Source organism: Passer montanus, unplaced genomic scaffold (genome assembly GCF_014805655.1).
Source record: "Passer montanus isolate IOZ18808 unplaced genomic scaffold, ASM1480565v1 scaffold53, whole genome shotgun sequence".
In the NCBI taxonomy this organism is placed as follows: Eukaryota; Metazoa; Chordata; class Aves; order Passeriformes; family Passeridae; genus Passer; species Passer montanus.
Window position 1 is genome coordinate 966,168 of NW_024370263.1, and position 27,444 is coordinate 993,611.

The following is a 27,444-nucleotide window of genomic DNA, read 5'->3' on the forward strand; positions in this document are numbered from 1 at the left end:
TATGGGGAGAAACTGCCCTTTTACAAGGCTTTAAATACGCTTAATAATTTTGATTCTTTTACTCAAAAACATTTCAAAGCAAGGCGTTGAGGCATATCCAAAGAACCAACACCTTCACTTGCTCCTGTCCCAGCACCAAGTACACTCTGGAAAAACAAAACAACTTGACTTGTTTTCAGTGGAATTCCAAGAGCACTCCACAAGGAACACAGCCATAACTGCAAAGCTCCCTCCTCGCTGCAGTGCAGGCACTCTGCTCAGTGCTCAGGGAGCCTGCTGGCTCTGCCCCAGAGGATGGATGAACATTCCCACAGCTCCTGCTCCCTCAGCCGAGATGGGCTCCGGGGGCAAACACTGGGGCTGTCCACAGACATCACCAGCACTTGTCTGATTGTGCTTTCTGAGGAAAGATCATCCAGACAAAATTATTTTTTTCCAGACGCATTACCGTGATTCAGCCTGTGTTGACATTTCTGGAGATGCCTGTGCTCTTTGCAATAATTCAAGACCATGTTTTTGCTTTTTGTTTTGTTTTTTTTTAAACCAATGCAATGTTCTTTTATTTTGTACTTACAAAAAGAGCCACCCCATTGTATCCCTCCCCCTCCCCCCAAATGCCTTTTACAAACATTGAAAAATTAAAAACCTGATGATGACATGTTAATTTGGTAGAATTACTTTGAAACATAGCCTTTGTAATTAAACTCCTACAAGATGACTTTGTAGTGACAGCCTGATTATTGGCCAAATAAAATTCCATATTACAAGTTAGCAAATTCTAGTACAAAAATAGTCCATGTGTTAGAACAGCCTCTTATTATTATTATATTCACAGGAAAGTCTATTGGCTGCATAATACCTTAATATTTATGAAATTTCTTTTTACGTGGCTCATTCATCTAATTTAATATAGTGTTGAGCCTCAATAAATCCTCAGGCAAAAAACCCCAAACAGGGTTAAATATGCTGTTCAGTGTACTCTGAAGTACTGTGCTTTTCACAGGACATCCAAGAAACCGCACAAACAGTTCTCAGCTAGTTTTAATATCAAATGAGATCCAGATCCAAAAGGATCCCCCTGAAGTACATATCCATGACTTTCCATAGAAACAGAGGTCACAGCTTCAATGGTCAAGTTTCACTGGGGAAACTGTCGAGCTCCTCCACTCGTCATTTCCAGGATCCGCTGGGACCTCTGCGGCACAGCCCCTCTTCAGGAGTGCCCCCTGGCCGGGCTCTCGCTCCTCTCCTGCCTCTGGGAATGCTGTTCAGCAGTTTCACTCGGACCAGGCCCCGCAGGGAAAATCTGGGAACGTGCTACTTGTCTCTCAAGATGTCCAGCTGCTCTTGATACTCTGTGAAAAGCCTCTGGAAGCGGAGGTTCTGTCCAATAACAGGAAGAAGCTCTTTCAATAGTTCTCTCTTTCGTAAACCCTGCACAGAAAACACAAAAGCATCCTCAGAATCTATTATTTGTTATCATTAACATGTTCCATGGAGCTCTCTAAGATTCATGCCCCTTTTCCTGCCTAGAGAGATCTGTGCATTTTCTGTTCTCACTCTGCTTCCATGACTCCCAGAATAAAAACTGTCTTTACACTTACACAGTCAGGAAGCTGGAGCAGCCTCTGCAGTTCCAGACTCCAGGCTGTGTTCTGAGAGGGAAGATGTCTTTGGTATGTGCCTATTTCAAAGCTGCTGTCTCAACAATGTGGAGAGCTGATCATGCAACTCTCTTTCATCTGTGTGATACTCAAGACAGCACCAGAACTGACACTGGGGCAACAAGCATTTGCCTGTGGCTTCACATGGAATAAATCTCAGTGCCACATCCTGCTTATGTGATCAGAGCAGAGTATGGAAAGGATCATTTTTATGGGAAACCCTTCCTTGTTCTTCATTGAACTATTATCAGGACTTACCATAACTGTTGATTCCCACTGACTTCCAGCTGAGTAATGGACTGGACCCAGTAAATCCTTGCATAATTCTCGCAAACGATATTCAAACCCTGGAGACAGAAATAAAATCACATTTGACAGCATTTCACTACATACAACCACTCCACAATGTAGCAGACAACATTCAGGAAAGAATTACAAGTATCTGGAATAAAATAAAGCCCAATACATTGATTTCTGGAAAGTTATATTATTATTCTTACAGCAATTTTTTGGAAATATAAGATGATTTTGAGAGCTCTGAATGGTCTTATTTAAGGTTCTCAAAATCAAACCCACTGCTAAAGATGGTTTACAACAGGGAGAAAAACTGAAGTCTGAAGTAACTACTCCAGCTTGTTATAAGAGCTGCCCTGATCTCAACCTCAGTGTCTTCTCCCACACAAACATACCAACTTTTTAAAAACCAAAACACCTTTAATAAAACCACACAGTTTCTGGGCCACCTTTATTTACCCAAAAATCAGAGGTGGGGATTCCCTTGTAGGAAACAAAGTCTATTCAAGAGTAACTTGCCAATCAACATATACTAGATCAAGTATTTTAACGGATTAGAATTCAGCAGATGTTGAAATAATCATAAGAATAAAGGGTCAGTAATAGGATGTGCAATGTTCAAAGTTCATCAGCTCTAGAAAATTAGTGAAGCAGCAATACACATCTGGCAAAGCACAGATTTTGTGACATCCATCCATGGCAGCAACATTTGGAGGTGCCAGAGGAACCCAGTGCATGCAGCAGAGGTTCTCAGTTAATGAAGGCTTTTAAAAGCACAATCTTTTTAACATATGACCCAAGAAAAAGAACATTTTAATTTCAACTGGGGAAGGACAGAGAGAACCACATGCAGTTCAACAAGCTCTCTTGTTAAATAAGGTAAGGGTCAAAAGGGAAGAATTAATAAGTTTGATTTTAATTCTGCCAACACCTATTAGGTGGCATAACATGAACCATTTCATTTCCCTCTGTGCAGTATGATTATGCAAGGTGAGGAGTAAGGCTGAATTAATACAAGGGGAACTACTAAATTATGAATGTAGACAGGCAGAGATACAACAGAGATCTTTAGAATCCAAAAAGTATAAAGTCAGTTGGTTAACCTTATTTAACATAATAGCATAGAGATAAAGTGTATTCAAATATAAAATACACACAAGGAACCTTTCTTGTGTGTTTCCTTTCTCAGAGAATTTAACATATGGAATTCACCAGTACAAACAGTACTGGTGGCACCACTAAAAATTTTAGAACGTAAAAAAAAGAATGAAGTGCAAGCAATACAAGCAAATTCTCTGCAGTTTTATGTGCTCGAGTACAAAGTGTCAGAGACTGAGCAACCCCTCCATCTCACATCAAGCATCAGCTGTCAGCTGGCTGAAGAGGGTTATGCATTTTACAATCCTCCTGGTTTCCCTGAAACATCTGTAGCTGCTGCCAGACAATACCTAGGATGTGCCTGACAGACCACTGGGCTGTTTTACAATGCAATTGCCATTACTGGATCTGCAGATGGCACTGCTTCCCCAACCACAGTCTGTCCCCAGTCACTGTGTCCAACAGGACTCCTGAGGACTGAGCACTGCAGAAGAAAATGCAATTTGTTTTGGTTTTAAGCAAACCCGAGTCCAGAAGCCAAGTGCTAAAAGGAGGATGTTAAGGGCAATCATACATATACATGACATGAACAGTGTTTCTTAGAAGCCCATCAGAGCTGCAGAGAAGCACCAGAGCCTGGCAGGTCTCACCTTCATTCACTAGGTACCGTGCATAGATAAGGAGCCAGTGGTGATATTCGTGACTGGACTGTAACATAAGTGCTGCTGCTATCTGGTTCTCCAGGTATGCAAGTGTTGTTTCTTGTTGCACTAAATGAGGCATGGAGAACAATCTTGCAGCTTGCCTTCCTGAACTGCAAAACCAAAAAGATTAATGTGCCATAAAATCAGATACAAGTTTAAGGAATATATCTTTTTGTAGCACTAGCTATACTGCATTGATCTTTCAGAGGCACACAAGACATAAAGCATTTAAATTTCTTGCATACAGATTAGTATGATTACAGATTCTTGCATTCAGATTTCTCGCATACAAACACATTGTCATAAGAAAGCTAATTTGAAAAAAGTAACTAGTTATTAGAATTTTTTTCAAAAAGGTAATTTTTCATTCTGTTATAGCCTCTCTCTCTCAAAAAGAGTATTGATTGTTTATATTTCAAATGCTTTTCACAATGAACTCCCCTTCCCCTCATGAGAACAGCAATAAAAGCATACAACACTACACAGTTTCTCTCTGGAAAAAAGTTAAACTTGGATGTGAAGGGCAGAAATAGCAAAGAAATCTGCCTGGGAAATCTAATTCAAATCCAAGGGAGGATGGGCTATAAAGCTACCTACAGGAATCTGCTCTGGCTCACACAATTCCTTGGTGATATTTTCACAAGTTAAAAATACTCACTAGATGACTAATATCTCAACTTTCTCAAAGACTTCATTAACAGATTCTTTGAGGCCAACTGAACTATTCAAAAATTGTAGGCCTACTCCAGAAAGCTAGTAAACTAAAAATGAAAATGCAAAATGTAAAAAAAAATGCAGTCTAGCTAATAAAAGTATAACAGAATTGTCCAATACCTTACCCATCCAATAAAGAGGAGCCTTCAAATGATTCTATTTAGAGCATGCTTTCCTGCCCCCCAAACAATCTCATAACATTAAGATACAGACTACAACATGCAAAGAATTAAAAAACCACTGTGTGAATGACTGATCCTTTCAGAGCCACTGGCATTTCAAGAAGGAGCTCAGTGATCCAGGCAGGTGAATGAGGCCATGAGCAAACCCAGCCAGGCTGGCGGCACGAGCGCGGCGCGCGTACTTTGAGGTGCGTCCCTGTATCACAGCCAAGGGCCCAGAACACAGCATGGCTTCTTGAGATGGCAAACTAGTCCTGAAGTCTGCACATTGTGCTAGAGAGTCCTGTTTGTCAGAAACAAGATTCCTGGAAAAGAGCAAACAACCAAAAAACAAGTGTGAGAAGTGCAAACAGCAAGGTCAGCAGACCCAGCTCTGCTCTGCCTCAAAACTGGGTTTGTGTTTTCACAGATAACCAAAAAAATATCACTGAAGTGGCTCAGGAATTCCAGGGGCCCTGATTATTCCCACTACACGTCCAAATTCTGCTTGTGGTGTGTTCCTCCTACCCCTAAAGTTAAAAATATTAATTACATAATACAATTTACCATTCATTGGGAAGGAAATTAACTTTCTCCTTGCCATTTTACAAGCTAATAAGAAGTCATGACCCAGAATGATGTGTGGAGTGAACACAGGTAATGACTTTCTCATTAACAACTTGATTTTTACCTTATGTCAGGTCTCCCCCCCTACCAGACAAACACACACTGACAATCTTTTCCATAATTACAGCTATCCCTTCATATGGAGGGAGCTGACATTACAGCTGCCATTTCCACACCTAATTAAGGATATCATCTTCACTGGCTTGAGATGCCAGGAGGAAGAGTGGTTCAAACCAATGCTAAGTTTAGATTTCATACAGCACAGGGGTAATATATACAAATATTTAAAACACCCTTTGCTGCTTTATCATGTCCAAATTTTTATGATGACTAAACACATTGCTCTTTTATACACTTCCCAAGCTGTGGTACAAACTAAGAAATAGCAGCAAATTCAGAATTATGGCTGAGAGTCTGTCCCCTGCTCCTTACTCCCTTAATAAACAAATAGGGTAGTTTTCCTTTTCTAGAGGATTTGCTTTGAGTAGTTGAATAGCAACAATTATTCTAAGGAGGAGTTAAAACAATAAGCCCTTTCATCCAGCAGGCTCATTACACTAATTACAACAATTATATTAGGATTACAACATGTTTTCTTTCTTCTTAGGAAGACAACAAAGAACCTGTTTTGTAAAGATCCTGTAAATAATTTACCCATGGAAATTTTTCACAGGAACTTATGCCTTTCCATGGGGAAAGCCCATCTGAACAAGACACAGACTCTTGTGCAGCCTTTTCTGGTGTTTAGTACTGACTCTTCCATGACTCTGAGGCAGAATGGTTTCTTCCCAGTAAATCAGAACACATCAGTTCCTCTGGGTTGCAAAAGCAGGAAACAATCCATGACTTACCATGTAGAAAGAGAAGGATTAAAGCAGTATGCCTTCCCATCAGACATGCTCATGACAGGAATTCCATGCTGAGTCAGCAAGATCTGAGAGACAGTTGCATCACTTCCTGCAAGTCAGATCAGACCAAAGTGTTTCTTTTGGAGCCTTGCCCAAGACTCATAATGGTAAAAAATGGTATCTACTGCTTCTTATCAATTACAGCAACTAACAGAAAAAGGTTCAATGCTGTTCTCAAGCACTGATAGGAAGGTCAAGACACAAGCTAATGATGGCAAGCACCAGGCTCAGTGCAGTAGCATTAACTTCAATTTTGCAAAATACATAATCAATCTTGATGCTGCAATTTATATAGAACATGGACTTAATCAGGAACATTCTCCTTACCTAGGGAAAATCTTCAGCAATTCTGCCATGTCTTTTGTAACCCAAGAAGCCTTTAGCTTTCTTTTCCCCATTAAGTTAAAATTATAAACCCCAGCATATTTAGAAAAGTGTGCTCTCTAAGAGCACGGTGTAAGTGGGATAGCTGGAGTCTCATTTCCCAGCACACTCCAAGCCCAGGGCTTGTGCATGTAACTTCTAATGATGACATTTGCAAACTCTAATACAACTGCTTTCTAGCTAGTTTGGATTAGTACTGCATGGATTAAAGCTAAACCAGAAGCTAAGGTACTCTGAGACACTGCTTTTCTGATGATTTGTGTTGTGCCAGATGGCACAGTGATTGAAACTGAAGATTTCTAAGTAATGAATCAGAAGACAATCAGTTGTTGTTCAGCACTGAGACAATAAACATGCAAATTACACAGAAATTGCTGTAATAGCAGATTTACATTACGTATTTATTTTGTGATCTTCACAACACTGAATTTCCACAGAAGCAAGGCAGACTATAAGCTACAGAATCTCACACAAGTTTGCTACTCACTGATATTGTCATCACTGTTATTTCAAGAACTTCCCTTTACTACACAATAATGAAGGGAAATTATTGTTTAGGCTTTTCATGTTTCATAAAATTTCAGCATATCCATAAATGGCACTAAATAGTACAAGTGGGCTCAAAGGTTGGTAATTAAAGGACTTTTTTATTACCTGAAAATATTGTTTGCAAAGACTCGTCTCTAACAATGGCTGTCTGCTTGTGAACATCCCTGAAAAAGACAAAAGGATAAGTCTGCAGTCAATAAAGTACTGAAAACTCCAAAATCTTTATAAAAATGCACTTTTTCACTATTCATGACAAAGTGGGGGGTTGGGAGTTTGTTTAGTTTTTTGTTTTGACATTTTCTTTATTGCTTTGACAAAATTGTTTTGGCAAACTTAAACCCCTTATGGCAAGACAGAAGTTAATAGCAGAGAACAATTTTTATGGCTCTTTATCAGGAAACCTCATTACAACAAAGCAAACAGGATCTAAATAACTCCTTTAGGAGCTCTGACTTGCCTAAGACATTAGATTGAATTCAACAACTGCAAACGAGTTACCAGTGTTTTTATCTTGGCATCTTGAAAATGGCTGGAGTACTTTAACTCTGAAACTCATGTGCTTCATTGGTAAAGTGTGATGGAAGATGGAAGTAGCCATACTTCTCTTCCCAACCTCCCCAGTCCATTCCACATGCATCACAAGCATTTAAACCAGTGACCTCCAGCTGATTCTTTATCCTCATTCTAGAATGAAGTTTAATATTCTGGACTGTCAGCACAGAAACAGGATTTTGCTGAAACAGAACCAGTCCTGCCCATTTAACTCTGCATATTCTACTCAAAATAAGTGGACTTGTGTTCAGAGCTGATGTGGTCCCAGGAGCAGTGCAGGGACACGACTGAAGGTAGCTCAGAACACGGCCTGAGGCAGCCTTACCAAACAGAGAGCGTAGCAGCAGTGGTGAGAGCCATGATGCAGGAACCTGTGCAGTGCAGGGTGGAAATGGGTGTGTTCAAGACGATGGGAGGAAGAAGGCGACGACCACAAGCTGAAAATACTGACAGTGTTCGTTTCTCACAGGCCACAGTTACAATCTCACTGGAAAAGAAACAACAAATAAACAAGAAACATTTGATTGCTGTCAAATGCAAATAGTATAAAACCAGGCTGAATTCTTAAGCTATCATACAACTTGGGTTAATTCCCTAAAAAATAAGTATTGCAGCTTTAAGAGAAAATTTTTGATACCAAGAGGAGAACTAAACAGATCAAGGGACATAGCTGGAAATATCAGTAAAGCTCTTGGTTATACATAAGCTCTCCCTCAAGGCTATACTTGTATTTAGCTTTAAAATCTGCTGCTTTTTTTTCAGGCTCGGAAATACACTTTCAGTTGAAACTCTGAAATTGGAACTAGGCAAAATTGAGAAAAAACAAGAGAAAAAATAGCAAAAGACTCAGGAAAATACTTTGACATGACCAAATATGCCATTTCAGATTTTTCATTCTTTAGCAGTTAGCACTTGAAAACCTGTCATTTACAATTTAGTCAACTTTAACGAAGAAATTTAAAGGAAAAATGTAAAAATACAGGAAAATAGTTGTAACTGGCTAATGTGAATTGTGATGTTTTAAGACTGCATAGAGTTAACTCTAGAAGCAAAACCTGAGACTAAGAGCAGTGCACACTTTTACCCATAAATATTTATTACGAAAAATAACTGTAAACTGTACTTTTGTACACCTAAAATGACTTCAGGACTTCAGGACCCCCTTGCTCCAAAAGCAACTCTCTTACCAGCTTCCTGCTGCAGCGAGGATTCGACTGGTGAGGACTGTCTCCCACTCCTTCCCTTCTCGATTACACTTTAACCTGCTCAGCTTTGAGCCCCCCACTGTGGTCATTTCATTCTCCACTTCAAGGTACATTGACGGATCTGAACTTATCTGAAATACAAAAAATAATTTTTGGAAGAGGAAAAAAATTATTCAAAAAAGCAGCAACTACTATTAGAAACAAAACAGTGCTGTCTTTAAGAACACATTTAAGTATGGCATTCTCTTTTTAATGTGGGTTCAAAATATACCATGGAACTTCAAAAGAAGCAGACCTCTGAAAATCAGCCTTGCCTAAAACACAAGTAATTTCTTTGTGTTTGAAGCACAAACATAAGGAAAGGCTGTGCTAGTCTGTCTCTGCTTCCTAATTATGTGCCCAGTCTCCCCACAGTCTTGCAATTGGAACCAGACTACCACAGCCTGAACACACCTAAAAACTGTTTAATAAACACCTAAAACATGACTGTTCAGATGCAGAGCACCTCCAGAGAGCTCCCAGAAAAGCCCTGGTTTAATTCCTCAGTGGTGTACTCCCAACAGCACTGCAGTAACAGCACAGCAGCCACTCCCCAGAGACTCTTATCTCCACCACACACTTTGGCTAACCAGGGAGGGACTGATGAACCAGAGGCTCTCACTCCTCTTTGGAGTTTAGCTGGGTCAGAAGTGACCCATTTTTAGCTGATTTGCCATTTTCTCTACTCATACAGACATATTCTTAGAAGCTAAAGTGTTACCATCTTGCTTGCTCGAACAAATACATGCATTCAAATGTTAACTGAAAGGATGTGAATAACCTTAGGATATTTAAAAGAAAGCAGGATTGCAGGATTTTTTTTGTTTGTTTTTAAAGTATTAAGTTTTTTCCTTATAGTACACTTACTTGTAAAGTAAACGATTTCTGTGGGATTGGGGTTGGCAGTTTAAGTGCTAATGCTGGTGCAGAGATGCAAGCAGCATCCTTCTCAGAGGCCAGTGTAGCTGGGGACTGGAAAAAAATTGCAGAAATTGTTACATTTTTCTATTTAAAAAAGTGAAAACCAAATATATTCTACCAAACAGATTGACTTGAAAAAGAATTTTCTTAAAATTCCAAATAATGCCAATTGCAAATGTCCCAATTAGTTGCATGAATACAAGTTTTTTAATATAGCTTCTAAGAATCAAAGAAAAACAAAAACTTGAAGTGGTCTCTTTTTTTTTCAACGCTCCTATTTTCAGCTGCAACTAATTCATGAAAACTCTGGCGTATTACATGGGAAATCTAAGCTCTAGATACTGAAAACACAGATATCTATATGCCTGAAAATGATGGAAACTCTAATGCAACTACTTCAGCATTCTGAGGAAATTTATAACCATTTAAATCACCACATCTAAGCCACTTTCTTCTTCTTGGACCACTCTCCATCATACACCACCAAAAATTGTTGGCATTTCATTTTATTCTAGACAGCCTTTGGCAGGCTAGCATTACTTAGCATGCTGGGACCTTCAGTAAGTAGCTACATATCTATATAAAAGATAAGCACATTTGCCACACCATGTGCACCTGCTTTTTCTAAGCTTAAATTCTAAAAACCAATAAATTTAAAGGCATGGAAAAGGGATGGCTAAAAATTCTGAGGGACTGATTTGTGTTTTTTGAGTCAATGGAACAAGTCAACACGGGAGTGACTTTATTAAATGAACTTTGAAAGCCACATGAATGTTAAATATTTCACCTGAACAGTTAAAGTTACTGGTACAAGCCTGGAGTCTTTCCGAGGCCTCCCTTTTTTCTTCTTTTCTACTGTTTCTCCCTCAAGTTCCAGTTTCCGTTTGGGTACACTGAGTGGTTTAACAGCTGGAATCTTCTCCTCACTGTCACTGCTGCTCTCCAGAATATCCTTGGGCTTATTGTCTTTAATTAAATTCTGATCCTTCAGTCTGTAAAAAAAAAGTCTGTAAAAAAAAAGCTGATTCCAAAAGTTGTCATATATCCTACACATTGCCTTCTTGCAGATAAGATGACATCTCTTAGCCCTCTTGGAGTGCATTTCAAGGCACAAGGAAGCTATAGAGGTATGGCAAATCCTTTCCAAAAGTACAATGTGCAATATAGATGTAAAGCAATCAGACATATTCTCCCCTTTAAAAAAATTAATCAAGCCAGCAGTTAGCCATGGGATAAAGCTGGAAGTAGCAACTTTACTTTAGCATTCAGTTCCAATTACCATCAGATGTCTTTCCCTGAGCTGATACAAATAATTCAGCACTCTAAGATGCAAGAGTAGTTCATCTTTTCCCCTTCAGTGGACATTAGACATTCTGCTTATTCATGTAGAACTTTTGTCATTTTGTTGTCTACTCCCAGAAGTTGTTCTGTTCAGTTCTGACTACTGCAAAATGTGTGTCTGCAAACACACACATGACTTCATTGCTCCAGCTGCCATTCCAGGAAACATAACTATGGAATCACAGAATGGCTGGAGTGGGAAGAGACCTTAAAGACCATCTGATGCCAACAATGTGCCATGGGCAGGGACACCTTCCACCAGGCCAGGCTGTTCCAAGCCCCATCCCACCTGGCCTTGAACATTCCAGGGATGAGACATCAACAGTTTCTCTGTTGTTCCAGTGTCTATCACCCTCACAGTAAAGGATTTTTTACGAATATCTCATCCAAACCTGCCCCCTTTCAGTCTGAAGCCATTCTCCCTTGTCCTGTCACTATGTGTCCCTGTGAAAAGTCCTTGTCCAGTTTTTTTGCAGCCCCTTTAGGCACAGCAATAAGGTCACCCTGGAGCCTTCTCTTGCCCAGATTGTGCAGCCCCAGCTCTCTCAGCCTGTCTTCACAGCAGAGGTGCTCCAGCCCTCTCATTACCTTTGTGGCCTCCTCTGGACTTGCTCCAACAGGTCCATGTCCCTTTATAATGGAATATAATAAAACCAATACAAAGTACAATCCCTGTGAACTCTCTTGTTAACCATTATACCATAAAATAGGTCATTTAATCATACTCTTCCCTTTCCCTCCAATAGCTGGTTATTAACTCACACTGTTTTGCCATTTATTCCTTAACTACTTGGCTTCAGAGAAATACCTTGCATAATCCAAACCTTTTTTCTCTGGCATCTGAATTATGCCAAACAATATACTTTTATCCATATTTCAATTTCTAAGACATATTAGAAGCATTTATGAGAGTAATTTAATACATCTTGCTTCTGCATCATATAGTTAATTTCTTTGACATAAAAATATTGATGCATAAAAACATGTTTACTGATAATAACTGGGGAACGACATATTTTTTCTCGAGACTGGTATTTTTTAATTATTTATTTTAGTGAAACAGGAATATTTATGCCATAACACTATGTCACAAGACAAAATGCTTTCTTTTTTTTTTTTTTTAATCACGTGGATCCCAAGCCAAAACCCTTTAAACTCAGAGAATCTTCTCTGCATGCCTTCAAGGCATAAAGCTGAAATATAACTGCAGCTACAATGCTGAGAGGTCATCTGCTGACATGTATGGTAATTTACCTTGAAGTTAATCTCTCTTGTACAGAGATGCAGGCTGGCTATTTTTGGCTGGTTTTGTCTTCTAAGGAGTCCAGCTGCACTCAGTGACACAGGCATGTGCACACACAGCCTCTTACAACAATAGTTTTAACTTGGAATATCTTGGAGAATCTGTGTGATACCAAAATGCCAGGGACAAATGTACAAAGGGATAACACCAGCACAGAACTCACCTATTTGTAGCTGCCCCCTTCCTTCCAATAGCGCAAGAAACCCAAGACAACTTCTAGAGTGTCAGCAGGGTGACATCTACACCCCACAGAATTAGTGTTTCAGCTCTACATTATCACCTTCCTCCCTCCCCAGGCTATGTCTTACCTGTCCACAACAGTCTGATTTGTGTTTGTTACAACAGCAGTCCCTGAGGTGGCTTTGGATCGTTCCGTGAATCGAGAATCAAACGCCTTCATAGGCTCAATCTTGGATGGAGTTGTCAACACAGAGGAAGATGATGCAGAAGGAGCAGCTGAGGCAGAGGTAGCATTTACACTGTCAAGAAAAGAGAAAGCAAAATAAGGACTGAAAAATTTAGTATTGGTAAGCTGCATTGCTCACAACAACCAGCATTCATGATAGTGGCTAGAAAACCTTTCACTCAAACATAGAATCAATTATAATATTATTTTTCCACTCTTTCATGCATCAGTGTTTTCAAGCTTTGCTTATTCTCAAAAGCTGTCTATGGTACACCTCAGAGCTTTATGTGGCCACATATCTGCATTAAAAGACCCTAATTCATTTACTGTGTATTTTAAATTCACAAAGTAAATGATACTTTCAGCTGGTACTTACTGGGAAAGGACCACTTTTTAAAATGATCACAGGGGTTCCTGCTTTTACCTCTTGTTCAGGTTACCAAATATGCCCATTACAATATTATATTTCACTGTTTATCAGCCAAACAATTTGGGATGAAACAGTTCATGCCAGGTTTAGATTTTGTTGTTGAAAAATCCAACCTGACTATTAAGCCTTCCCAAGCACAACTCTAGGACAAAGGAATGTGTTTTCCCCACACTAAAGCATTCCAGGGATCCATTATTTCAATAGCTGTTTACTTTAGGGATTTTTCAATTCATTCAGAGAATTAATTCAGAGAATGAATGGCTCTAAAATAACTGATGCTTGTACTAAAAAGCTGCTAGAAGTACAATTTACAAAGAAAAGGATACTTAATAGTTTCATCTGTCAATCATTTCTCATAGTCCACCCGCTCATTTTTTAATCTGTGGCCAATTTCAACCAAATTTGATGCAGGAGTAGAGGTTTCAATGACAATGTGCTGCTACAAATGCTATGAAAACACACTGAGAATAAGTCAAGTCAGTGCTGCAATTGAGGAAAAAAACCAAGTAAAGTTCAGTTGTTCTGTAATTAATTTGAAAGACACGCTGGCCCATCAGCACTGTGCACTGACAAGCCAATGTCACTGTGCTCTGATGGGGTTGTTATACAGGAAAGAGGGACCACCATGGCTGAAGAGAGGACACAGGTCAGAAATGACACAGGTCATTTGATGTAAAGTAGGATTCATTACTTACACTACTGGAACACCTTCTATTGTTTACTAATAGCAACCCACCAACCCATAAGCAAGTCATTTTGCTAAAGCATTAGCAATCAGCTGTGTACTTCATTGCACTGATGTTCACTGCCAGAACTATGCACATGGATTTATTCATTCCCAATTTATCAATATTTAAAGTAACCAAACACTAATAAAATCTCCATGTTTTCTTGGAGTTCTGCAGCAAGGAAACCACTTTAATAATTTCTTCAATATAAAACTATGAACAAGAATTAAAAACTAAACAGACTCATGTGAGTGAAAAACAAACAGCAAATACTGACCCATCTTTATTGGTTGCATCATCTGTTGGTTTTATACTGGCTGCTGTTGGCTCTACAGAAGGCTTTGAAGTATTAAGGGAATTTGCTGCGTTAGAATCTAGTGACATGAGCTGCTGGTTACTTTGAGAAGACATCATTGAGCCAGACAGAGTTCCAGATATTGGGATGCTATTGAAAAATGCTGTAGAAAAATCCCTAAACAAAAAGACAAACAACAAATACATTTCTCAAAACCAGTTTAAAGATAATTCAAAACTAGTAATTTTAGCTAAAATATTTATTCCATTCTTCTTTTCCACATGTGGATACTCATATACAACCTAAATAAATCCCCAGTACTTTTTCAGAGTAATTTCTCATGTCCAAAGCATATTAAAGCTGGTACTAATATAGATATAAATCAACAATACATTAGAGCATTGTTCACCTATAACAGTAAATAATGGGAATTAGCCTGATCTATTAGAAGTGAGACCTTATGGCCAAAGAACACTGGTTGAAACTGTATTTCATAAGAATACACACTTATTTCCAGTAAGTGCTTTATGCCCCAAGATGGAATGCCAAGCCTAACTGGAACAGGTAATAAAACAAACAAAAAGATAAGAAGGTAAGGAAGGATTCTATAGATTACTTCCCAACATACCCAGTGTCCAGTTGAGCTATGCAGAGAGGTGTGATCCTTCTCCGACCATCTGCTGTTCGTGTTTCCACTTGTTTTTTTAAGAGATTCTGTTGGGAAATACATTTTATCATAATTTCTGATAAATGGGAAATGCTATTTTAATTTTTTTTTCAAACTGACAAAAATAGATGTATTAGAAGAGGTGCCTCAATTAAAAATCTGTTAGCAAAGACTTTTTCCCCATTAACACAAGCAATTTTCCAATTTTCAACCTATCCATCTGTAGAAAGGGCATTTGTGGAGAATGTAATCTGCTCTCCACTTTAGAATCAAGTCTAAAACCATGTGCATATCAAATCTTTAATTAAAGTTGTGTTCTATGTTTAGGACAGAATTAAACAATGCTTTCAACTATTGTAACTGAGAAACTGAAACACAGTTCTACAGCTTCTCTGTCATTAGTTACTCCTGCTTTCCTTTCTGCACACCAAGAATTTTGCACCCATCACAGAAATATCCACAAGCCTGCTTCCACATAGCCTTACTTCTCCTAAAAAGCATTTCAGTTTGCAACAAGTCCCAGTAAATGACCCACTAAGTTGATCAGCTGGGCCACACACAGGCTGAAAGATGCCATTCAGCACAAATAAGGGCACAGAAACTGTTTTTTTTCCTGAGAGTTTGGTATTTAGTGACTCAGTATTTGACAGTGCCCAAGAGCACCCACCTTCCTGATGTCCTCCAGACTCTCTCCATTAACCATGCTTGCCACTTTGGGAGCTGAGGCATTCCCAGAGCCGTCCCGCATTGAGGCGTTCTTCTGATCCCCCTGCTGCTGCTGTCTCTGCTGGTACTTGAGCATCTCAGGGTTCTCAATAATGGTGGTGGACAACTGAGCTTCAGTCATGATAGCCAGGCTTTTGCCATAGGTGGACTGATGAATGTTGCTCTGGGGGCATTAAAGATGTGAGTGACCATGACATCACTGATTGTAATACAAGGGAATCACACAAATCTAATGGAATCCATAAAATGCCCCCTGTAGCATTGATATATCAGATTTTTTTTTCTTTGTGTTTTCAACTAACACTAAATCAATATGTAAAATAAATGAAATTCAAAGCTCTAGTTGCTAATAGCAATGAGAGGAAAAACAGCCAAGAGCAATCAGTTTAAAAAGACTTGCATATATGCAAGTGAAAGAGTAATTTTATAGTGCATTGAAGCACTCACTTCTTGTTTCCTTGGCCAAATAATTACTTCAGATATACAACCATGTGTAAGCAAGTGGATGTTTTCCAAATTCTTTCTTTCCAGAACAGAAACTAATACCACACATCCACTTCTTGACTACTCTCTTTTAATGATCTGTAAAGCAGACAAGAGCAACACATTTTCTACAATATGGAAATGAGTTACTACATGCTGCTATAAACAGGCCAGCATTTTAAGTGAATCAATACATCCCTGAAATATGATCAAAGGTTCTCTGAGTGCTTACTGTACCTTTTCCTCCTCACTGAGTGGATCCCCAAGTTCATCCTGGGAAAAGTCCAAAAATGCCACTGATCCATCCATGGAACACACCAGGATACCAAGTCCATTAAGGGTCCTGAGGGAAATAAAGATCCAACTTTGTTTTTAATCTCTTTCATTCAAGGAAAGATGACGGACTGTTCAATAAACTCTGAAGGATTGTTCAATAAAAATCTCAGCTTAAGATTTATTATCACAGCAATAACTCATGGAACCAAAGAAGTGGGACAGTGAGGAGACAGGATGACAGGCAGCAGAGTCCCTGTGCCAATGCTCCTTTGCAGACTGCACAAGGATGGTGGCACTGGGACAATAACCTGCCCATGGCATGAAAACTTTCCTGAAGGGGTAAACCTGAATAGTGTTCACAATGAACAGTGAGAGAAAATTATAAATGCATTTCCTTTAATAGATGAGAAATTTTTGTGCTAATGGAAGGGTGTGCTAATGGAATGGGCCCTCAGCTGACAAGCAGGCCAAAATATCTTGCTTGTAGGCAAGAACACAGGTTTGATTTTGTTACTGTTCAATTATTTGGGTTTTTAAGCAAACTGCACATGTTTATTTGTGGGGATACACAGTAACCCTTTTCTGGAAGTCAGGTTTTCTTAACAAAAAGAGAGAGGAGAAACTATCTATCTTAATAGAATGATAATTTTGCATATTTAACCTATTATTGCACATTTGAAAAATACTTGAATTTTGACTTCTACCCCAGACACTTTTAAGTGACACAGTGGCTTACAGATGAATTGCTACACAGAAGGGAAGAGGAAAGGAAAACTGGCACAACTCCAAAGTCCTAACCTAGTTATTAAAAATCTATCACAAGTTTACAATCTATTACAGCTACAGGCATTTGGAAACCCCTATTTTTGTGGCAGCTGAGGCTGGATGTGATGCACTGAGAGCATCACATCCAGAGAAACCAGCCTCAGCACCACGAAACAAGGTACACCAACAGTACTCCAAATTATAAACTCATGTCGAAAGTTTTCTTTGTGCTTAGCAGAGAAAATTGCTGAGCTCCTATTGACCTCTGGATCCAAGCAATTGTTCTGTGAAAACATAATCACTCACAGATATTATATTGATGGATCCAAGTCTAAAATTCTAAACCAGAAATTATATAGCTATAACAATATAATAGCACCAGGTTTCTCAGAATTTACTCAGTCTGTTTTCAGAATGGAGCACATTTCTGGGAACACTCCATATTATTGACATTTTATCCATCTGTTTCAATTTGTAAACAGGATATAAAATACCAAGCTGCCTGATGATCCTTTGTCTCTCAAATACCCCACAAAACATTTCCTCACAAACTACAAAATGTTAACCAGCTATTACTCCCAATGACTTCATGCTATGAAAAATGTGCAAATTGCAAATGGAGAAATAAAAAACACTACAGGAAAACTAAACTATTCAAAGCTATTGTACTATAACAATAGCAGCACTTCTCATGAAATATTCCACTTTCTGGCTTTCTAGCCTTAATCTGTTAATGAAAGAAAAATGTTTTGGTTTTGAAAGCTTTTTTTTTGTGGTTCACTGAGCTTCAAGGCAAAATCCACATGGCACCTAGAAACCAGGAAGCTTTAAAATTCACAGTGTAAACCCACCAAGAGATTGTTGTAGCTGTAAAGGGAGAAAAGTGAGGAAGTGATAGAATTAAGACAACCTGTGTCAGAGAATTGTAACAAGTAGAAACTCATTCCACAGCTATTTTATTGTGTCTTTCTCTAAATCCATTACTATTTGTTCAGTTAATAACCTCAAGTGACCATGTGCTATTTGCTCATATTTACTACCAAAGATGCTGCAGCAGAAACAAAACCTTCAGGAACCAATTGTGTTCCAACAACCACAGTCTGTACTGTTTTAAGGCATTTCCACTTAATAAGTACACCTGAAGTTGATAACAAAGCTTTGGCTTCCATAACAAACAGCAGAAATCAACTTACCAGGAGATGTCCATGATTGACTTGTCAAACAGCTCATGTATGACAACTAAAGGTCGCTTCAGACACGTGAGCTTAAGAAAACAAGAAACAACACTCAGAAATGTACAAGTTCACATTACCACAGATAGTACCACATTAACACTCTCCCAGAGCCTCACAATATGCACCAAACAAGGTCTGGCCAGGAAACAGCTGCATGCCTGGTGGTGCATCTGAAGCACCAAGTCACCTGTTCCACTGCTGGGACAGAAAACCTCTGGAGAAGAACAGCTGACATTCAATTCTCCTTTCTGAAACACAGACTGAATTTCTTAATGATCTTTGCCTTTACACCACAGTCATCAAACACTCTCTGCCACTCCAAAAGCAATTCCACAGATGCAAAAGACAGCTTCTATTCTAAGCTGTACTGAGATAAGGATGCTGCAAACTGCCAGCACAAGAAGACAGAAAGCAGATTAGGTTTCCATGTCCTCACTCGGACTACTTGTCTGAGAAGGTGAAACCTATCAAGAGCAAAGGGAATTTGACTCACAATTACTCTTAAAGAGGATTCCTCTGCACTTAAAAGAATCAGCTTAGTAATAAAGAACTGAATATGAAAACTCCAATAACCTGCTCTAAATTAGACATTCTAAGCTCATTAATGTCAAACCAACGGACTTAATATCTCTAAGTGTATAGTACAACTGAAATGAAGCAAAGGTTGATATAGTCATGGAAGTTTCATGCTCACAGGTTCACAGATGCAGTGTCACTGTCATCTTCAGTAGTTATTTATGCTTTATAGGTCTGCTCTCTATACATGTTTATTAAGCTCCTCAGGGCAAAGACAGCTTATAACTTTGCATGTCTGTGCCACCTTCTGTAATTTCAACAGGCGCTCCAAATGAAATCTTCATAATATAAATAGAAAGTAAAATATACTGAATGATACTTTGATATGGGTATGCACTGGTAGCCATTACCAGAAACAGATTTAGTTATGCATCCAGAGATTGATGGATAAATATCACACTGGAAGCTATAAATAGCAGACTGCAGTTAGCAATTGGTGGGTTCTGGCACAAGTCTCATCACAAAGCTTTACAAATCAGTTAAACTGATTCCCTGTATTTTCCAGTTGCATTTAAAAATGTAAAAATAGCTACTCTTTTCTTAGCCAAAATAAAAAATTTAGTGTAGATTTTAAAGTAAAACCAAAACCAGACATCAAAAACTTGAAAGAATACTCAAAAAGCTTGTTCACTTTCACATCCCTTTCCTTTACAAGGTCAGAAGACAAGTAAAAGGATGAAAATAAGGTTGCATTTATTAACTGTAGTAAAATGTTTTATCCCCTAACAGCTGCTCATCCTTACCAGGGCACATTCTGCCACTGGCTTCTAACTGCTCTTTCCTTTAGAGGAATGAATTAATACCAATCCATTTCCTTACCCCCCAGCTAAACCTGTAACAACAGAGACAAAAAAAACCCTAAACATGAAATGAAATATCAGACCTGATGCTGTACATGTGACCTTTGTGCTAAAGCCCCAAATTATCCAATGACCACGTTAGCTCAAAGGCAGCAAAGAAACCACTTACCCAGACTGAAAGAGATCGATCTTTGCTACCGACAGCACAACAGCAGTAGGGACAACTTGACTTGGTGGAGCTCCCATTCTTTTGTTTCTTTTTGAAGATTTTTGGATTGAATTTCTGAACAAATGAGATGCCCAAATTTTATCACTGTAATTACATTTCAGCAGATCTGCTTTCTAAGCAAATTTTCCACTTAAGAGTGAAAAAACAACATTTCATAGAAATAAAATCCTGAATCAGACTCTATAACAGCAGTGACAAAAGCTGCAGAGGCTTTCTTAAGGGGTTTTCTGAATGCCTTCACAGGAAAAGCAAACAATATTAATTTTACTAGGGATCAGAAGCCCACAGAAACTTAAATCATTTTAATCAAGTCACTGAACAGCCAACAAAGCTGATGTTTGACATTCCTAACATGCTCCTGTATTCCCCTTTGTCTCGTTCATCTACATCCAGTTCTCTTATCACAACAGCCACCTGACTGCTTCCAACAGGTAAAGCTGACATTTTTTTATCACCACCATGCATTTTCTTTACTAATCTTGACACCCATCTTCATCTCTTGTCCCATTTAGGCATAAAATTATCAAAAAGCAACAGGTTTTAACTTCAGGGATAAATTACTACCACTCACTCACCACTACTGTAACTGCCTTCCGGTGCCCTACAAAATCCATGTTGGTTTTCCATCCATCCCTCTCAATGATCTGAGCAGTGGGTCCAGAATTATTCATGGCATGAGCAGAAACAAGATAGTGACCATCAGGTGACCAGCTAAGGCGCAACACATGAGTTGTCCCTCCACACTGACAAAAAAAAAAGAACATACCAGAGCTTTAAAAGTGTTTGGCAAACAAAGGGTTTGTAATACAAATTATTTAAATTTCAGATTTAGGGAATATGATTACAAAGTATCCTGAGAATATAAGAGAATGACCTCACACACAATTCTCAGCATTTGGCCATCTTTACACAGGTGATGTGGTGTAACTTAAGAAATCCTATCAAAAGGTGGGGGAAGGAACTCAGAACTTTTCTAAAGGAAAGACAAGTGTTACATCTTTTTGGATACTGTTTCATCAGCTCTATCAAAAGGTGGGGGAAGGAACTCAGAGAATTTTTCTAAAGGAAAGACAAGTGTTACATCTTTTTGGATACTGTTTCATCAGTGTTTATGACAGTCCTAGTTAGTAACAGGGCTGCAACACAGCAACCACTGATGATGAGACTTCAGCTTGCCACACCAGCTCCCACAGGAGATGAAGCAGAAAAGGTCTATAACAAAGAGCAACTGCACTGATCAAAATACCCTCAGATCACTGCAGAACACCAAGCACCAGCATCTGTCCCCAGGAACTTGATCTCTTCATCAAAGTCATCACCTAACAGCCTTATGATGCCAGACCAAAGATCCCTCCCAAGTATTTACCTCATTTCTGATAATGGCCAATAGAAATGCACAGGGAAGAATGTCAGATTGTTGTGATCTGTGTGCAAACACTTCCCCAGAATAACCACTACATTTCCAGAAGTTTACTTAATTGTTTACATACTTTTGATATCCACAATAACAAATGACAATAAGAGTCTCTAGTCAATCATATTTTTATGAGAAAGTAATTTTTTCCCATTCTTTTGTAGCTGCTATCTAAGAGCTTTATTTGATTCAGCACTGGTCAATTAATTCAGTGTGTGTGCAGAATCCAAGTTATTCTAATTTTCATTCATTCTAAGGGAATTCACTTTGAACAGCCACACATTCTGAAGTACCTCATCAAAGGGTTTTGTGATGCTGGTTTCCAGCTGCCAGTCCATGGTCCGCCACACCTTCAAACTTCGATCATCGGCCTGAGAGGCAATGTACTTTCCAACAGGATCCCAGGTCAGCCCTTTCACCAAGCCAGAATGCCCTTTCAAAGTGGCAAGAATTTCTGTGCACACAAAAATTGAGAATAGAGAGTAGTTACCACTATCTTCTTCAGGGCAGACTGTTGAGAAAAGTTACAACATCTTTTTGGAATAGCATATTTAAGTATAACCTCCTTTAGTATAGAAACCACATTAGAACCTGTTCTTAAGAAAAATTGATATAAAAGAAGTGGTAAGGAGCATTCTGGCCAGAGTAAGAGGTGGAAAACTCTTTAGAAGACAGGTCAGAGCAGCAGAGTCCCAGCACTTCAGAGTAGCACTCTGAAGCTGTGGAAAGCAGCACTTGAACTGGAATTTCAGTTAAACATTCACCCTTTCCTCCACACCCAAAGATTATCACAACTAATCCAGCTTTGTGCAGCAAGTGTGAACCAAGTCAAAGTTGTGACTCAACAGACACACAAGGCTGGCAGACCTGGTAACCTACTTTCAGTCACACTCTTGCTTATCAGCCTGTGGGAGGAGAGGCTGAGCACAATCAGCTTCAAAGTCTAAAAACTCTGGTATCAATATTGGAAGCCAGCTTAAAATAAATGCCAAGTAAATAAATACATGCAATCATGACTTTCATGTAAAATCAGGAGCACAGCCTGAATGCAGCTGTTGTCTGCAGCAGTGTGGAATCCCCTGCTCATTGCCATCCAAAGCTGGAAGGACAGACTGCCAGACTGCAGGTGTGTCACCCCAGAAAACAGACAGCTCAATCCCTCCTAGAGATTTGAAGTCAGTGAAATACACCCAAGGAGGGAAGACTTAGTCACAAAGTTTTACATGCTGGCACATCTTTAGAGCTCTCACCTGGGAATTTGACAGCGTTCCAGATGACAACAGTGTTATCAACACTACAGGATGCCAGCCAGGCATCATGTGGAGACCAGGCTACATCCATCACATCTGTTTGGGAAAAGGAAGTTTCTATTTAAGAGATTGATGGTAATCAGAAAATCAAAAAGTCTTTTTACAAAGAACTTGTGCTCTCTGTAGCAATATTTTCTGTCACTGAGAAATGATTACCACCTCACTAAAGTGGAAGGTAAGAAAGCAACACTCATTGGGAGTGATTCTCCCCAACTTCCAATGTTCAATATGGGGTCAAGGAAAAAAAAAAACAACAAAAGGGAAAGAATGCAATGTTTAGTGATGTAGGAAGTACTAATGCCTGCACAAAGAACTTTGTCTTGTTCTGAATTAAAAAGCAACAGAAGCTATTACAGTGCACTCACTTTGCTCCAACACACGTGGAGTGATCAAAGTGATTGCCATCTTGATTTTAATCACAGCTCATGTCAGCAAATGCAAAATTCATTTGAAATTATTAATTTATTAAAATTTTGCATTGCTCTTCAGATATTTTTCTTCTAAATAAACATTGATATTATTTGTTTTAAAATAATATGGTCTTTTGCCAGTCAGATTATTCACTGCTAGTGTGAACATTTAATTAAAGGCACAGTTTAGCTTCCTTTATTCAGATTCACTTTTAAGCTAGAAATTAGCAAAACGTAAGTTTCTTAGTTGTTAATTTTTCTCCTACATACCACACTTGCCAGAAGCTACTTGTATGAAAATTGCATTTCATTCAAAATTATTTATTTTTAATTTTTGTTGCTGTGCTTAAAATTAATTACTGCCTTGCCACCAAATATATATTTCAAACATGAAAGTATGATGCTGAAAAGCAATTTTTTTCCAAATACATGCAAATGATGTTCATTCAACACCTTGAAACTTACCCCCTGAATGGCTTCTGAGAATCGACACACACCTCCACTGCTCAACATTAGTAAGTTTGCTACTAGAACCAAACACAGTGCTAGGTCCAATGTACCTAATTAAAATACAAACAGTTATAAGAAGAACCACCACAAGCTCTTCACTTTTTAATAAGAAAATCAGCTGCACAGTACACTTGTATTTTATAGTCAGTTTTTTCCACAATACAGAAGGGGAAAAAAGTGCATTTTTTTAGAGAGAGTAATTCCTGCTATTAAAAAATTAGCTTCAACAAAATGTAGAATTTCTATAGATAGCATAAAATGGTAACATTTAAGGTGACTCTTCAAATCTCACCAGGTTTTCTTCAAGGACAGAAGAAAATGTCTCAGCTCCTCCAGAGGAGAGAGCCTGCCCAGGCAGACACGGTGAGCCCAGCAGGCCACATCTCCCCCACTGTGGTGTCCCAGCTTTCAGCTCCTTCCACACCAGGTGGAGCACTGAGCTTACCAAAGGGCAGCACAGGGAGGAAGCACTAAGATGTCACAGAGCAACCTCCTTGAAATGAAACACAGAGCTGAAGGAAGAAAGATGCTTACGCAGCTCGTTTCCACACCATAATCAGCTTGTCATCTCCCCCCGAGGCCAAGTAAACGCCATTGTTTGACCATCGCACACAGTTCACACAAGCTGAAAGGGAAAAAGAAAGTTTGCAAGATGAAATATGGGAATAAGTGGTTCTGGACTGCAGACAGGATTTATATTACAAATAAGCAAAACCTGTCAGGAGACATTTAGGATTTAAGTGGGCTTTTCCCACTCAAAGCAGTTACTCTGTCTGCCTTAGATAAATGAATTGGTACTTATCTTTCAATAGCAGTTGAGGCATTTCTTACTTAAAAAACTCTATTCCTTATCTAAAGAAGCTTCACCAAAAGAGGCTTGAAGGAAGAAAGATTAATATTCTTCTAATGAAGGAAACTTATTCTAGTAAATAAAGTGGGATTAAGAGGGCAAAGAAGGAGAGGTATATTTTAAAGGGACAACTTGCCAGGTGACCCTACTAATTCCATGCAGTGATCTATAATGTAATAAATGCAATAATTTATACTATAACCAATATACTTCATATGATGTATCTTTTACACTTACTTCTCCTGTCCTTTCCTCCAGAGCTTTACAGATTCTCAGAATGTGCATTATCAAATACTTTATGGCCACAGCTGATAAAAGCTTATAGGGAGGAGATTCCCAAAGGTATCTATAGTCCTCTGCACATTCCCTCACATTTTAACAGCATTTTCTGCTGAATATCTTGAAAAGTGTACAGCCAAAGTATGAGACCATTCTGCTGTGTTTTATTGTTCTGCACCACTGGACAAGCATTATTTTTGCACTTGCAGACATGTAAGTCTTAAGCTTTGGCAAATTACCAATAGCCAGCAACTAAAAAACCCAACCAACCAAGTTTGTTACCTAAGTGATTGTCCATCTGACAAAGCATCTTGGGGATATTTTCATTCTTTTCATCTTCCTCTTTCAGGACAGGAGCCATATTCCAGATCACAACTTTGCCAGAATCCTGACCTGTAAGAGACCAAAAAACTCCCCCTTCTAAATACATCCAAAAAAGCTTTTCAAATCAATCTCAGTTCCAGAACAGATGTGAAAATGTAGGCATTGCTGCAGTGGGGACTTTGGAAACATCTAAATAAAGATGTCACTTTGGTATAATTAGACCAAATCAGAAGTACTTTATTTCTCTTGAAGCTATTAAAAATAAATTTATACAGCCTTGTACAAAAGTCATACTGTACATAACTGATACCAACTGTAAGGACAATTACTTGTAATGAAATTGTATTTTAAAAGAGAAAAGATACATATTCAAATACTAAATTGCAATTATTGTAGCTAACATAAAATTATTCACTATTGTGAACCTAATAATATTTTAGCATGTATTTCTTAAGCTATTCTATTTATATAATTGGATTTTTTCTGTTCCAATAGCTCTACTCTTTAGCAACTGAAAAAGCTCAACTGCACATCCAGTTCCTCTTCAAATTAAAAGGAAATATGGCCACGACCCAATCACTGATAGCAGCTACTACCTCAATGGCATCCAAGGGGATGAGGACATCAGAACATGTAACCCTGCCTTCTGCAGGAGCAGCAGCACTTCCCAATACATTTTCATAGCTTACATAATTATCTGTTTCTTAGAGGTAAAAGTGATGTCTTTTTAAAAGGGTTAAACCAATTCAAGTACTGTGAAAGCACAAAATGATGATGATGATGATAATGATTATTATTATTATTACCCACAATTCTGTCTTCTACCAGTACACAGACTTACCTTGTCCTCCTGTTGCAAACTTGGTCCCATCTGGGTGAATGTCCACTGAAAATATTGGCTTTCCTGGAATTAGAGGACAAACAGCAACACAGTGAATTGTTTTACATTCAAGAGAATGCAGTAACACCAGAACCACCATAACTCTTGTGGCTGGCAAGTGACTTCTTCTAAAGGCTCAAGTTGTAAGAATTACAGCTGACTACAAGAGCTGAGTGCAGCTTGCTGACAGAAATGGCAGCCTATTAAAGGCCTGTTTGGAAGTTATCATGCCACAAAAACCAGAGATAACCAGGGACACTTAATCCAGCAGGATATGCCAAATACCTCAAAGCAAAGTAATACCACAAAGCAAGTGCCAACAAGGCAAAACTGTATTTGAGTATGCAATTTCTTCCAGGTTTCTACAGTTCATTAGCTGATGACCTGAAGCAAGTCTTCTTTTGGTTTCTGTTTTTGTTTTTTTAAAATCCTTCCCAATCTCAGGCTGCATCTGTTGGTCACACAATTACCTGTCTCAAATTTCAATTCTCTTAATGAAAGTCTTCTACCCAAATCCTAGTTTTGATTTTATGGCTTCCATAGAGAAAGAGGAGGACTAACCAAGACCAGTATTACTCTTAAATCCTTCAATTCTTCATATGCTACATCTTTCAGAAGAAAGCTAGTAATTTTACTAGAATGTAAACTCTGTAACAACATAGCTGGGGAACAGCTTTGGAAACCAGAAAGCCCTCACTTCCAACCTGTTCTGCTCCAACCACTGGCTCATGTTCACTCTCTGTATGTTCACAGTTGTTTTAACCTTTGCAGAGGAAAAGGAAGAGGGGAGCAGCAAGCTTCCTGCCTGTCAGTGATGCTCCAAGAGCCACCACTAAGGATCATTTGAAGGAACACGCATGCGATTTCCACGTCCAAAGAATTTCTGGCAGCACTTCCAACCCGTTCAAACTGGAATGCCTCTGCAATCAAGATCACATATATCCACTACAAAATAAGGCAATTTATCAAACAGCCAAAAGTACCAGTACCCACACAGCAAGATTACTTGATAAATTTCCCCTGAGTGTCAACCCTGTGCTGCATCTTCAGGAGATGTTAAGACATAAATGGTAAAACCTGGAGATCTTATCCAATAGCAAGTTTTATGTGCAACTGTAGCAACTGAAACCTTGACACTAAACTCCTAATAAAATCCAAATGCCCACTATTTCTTACTTTTTAAGGGATACACATTTGGCTTCCTTTTGACTTTTGTATCCTTTATGTTGACTTGTTTTAAGGTTTGTTTTATTTGGATTTATATTGCAACTCTGACATGTGACTTCCCTTAAAATTTTCACAGGCAGCCAAGCAAAGACCTTAAGCACAGAAAGATGGCACTCAACTTACATTCCTTCCAAGTCCTTCAGACCACATAGCACACATG

General features: G+C 38.8%; 1 protein-coding gene across 2 annotated transcripts; it reads right to left on the bottom strand.

Annotated features, from left to right (window-relative positions):
- Positions 1 to 520: 520 nt before the first annotated feature.
- LOC120509554 (protein HIRA) lies at positions 521 to 26,782 on the bottom strand. 2 transcript variants are annotated; one of them, XM_039724301.1, is made up of 24 exons: positions 26,019 to 26,782; positions 25,136 to 25,246; positions 24,259 to 24,349; positions 23,680 to 23,774; positions 22,745 to 22,840; positions 21,788 to 21,948; positions 20,656 to 20,823; positions 20,021 to 20,134; positions 18,434 to 18,504; positions 16,437 to 16,542; positions 15,658 to 15,879; positions 14,952 to 15,037; positions 14,306 to 14,500; positions 12,773 to 12,943; positions 10,608 to 10,827; positions 9,767 to 9,871; positions 8,843 to 8,991; positions 7,981 to 8,142; positions 7,209 to 7,267; positions 6,114 to 6,219; positions 4,839 to 4,961; positions 3,707 to 3,870; positions 1,923 to 2,011; positions 521 to 1,434 (listed from the first exon to the last, which is right to left on the bottom strand). In XM_039724301.1, the coding sequence occupies exons 1-24, from the start codon at positions 26,155 to 26,157 to the stop codon at positions 1,318 to 1,320; spliced, it is 3,120 nt and encodes a 1,039-aa protein (XP_039580235.1). In that variant the 5' UTR covers positions 26,158 to 26,782; the 3' UTR covers positions 521 to 1,317. The 2 variants fall into 2 exon arrangements, with proteins under 2 accessions (XP_039580235.1, XP_039580236.1); XM_039724302.1 differs by having other exon boundaries at positions 1,024 to 1,434; positions 10,608 to 10,812.
- Between the last annotated feature and the right edge of the window lie 662 nt (positions 26,783 to 27,444).

What these genes read in the sequence shown, in the direction of transcription:
- LOC120509554 (XM_039724301.1), bottom strand. Translation starts at nt 26,157, where the DNA reads ATGGTGGTTCTGGTGTTACTGCATTCTCTTGAATGTAAAACAATTCAC. An exon ending in ATCGATCTCTTTCAGTCTGG is followed by an intron (nt 18,505 to 20,020) that starts GTAAGTGGTTTC and finishes TGTTTTCTTAAG; the next exon opens with CTCACGTGTCTGAAGCGACC. An exon ending in AGAAATCGTTTACTTTACAA is followed by an intron (nt 8,992 to 9,766) that starts GTAAGTGTACTA and finishes TTTGTATTTCAG; the next exon opens with ATAAGTTCAGATCCGTCAAT.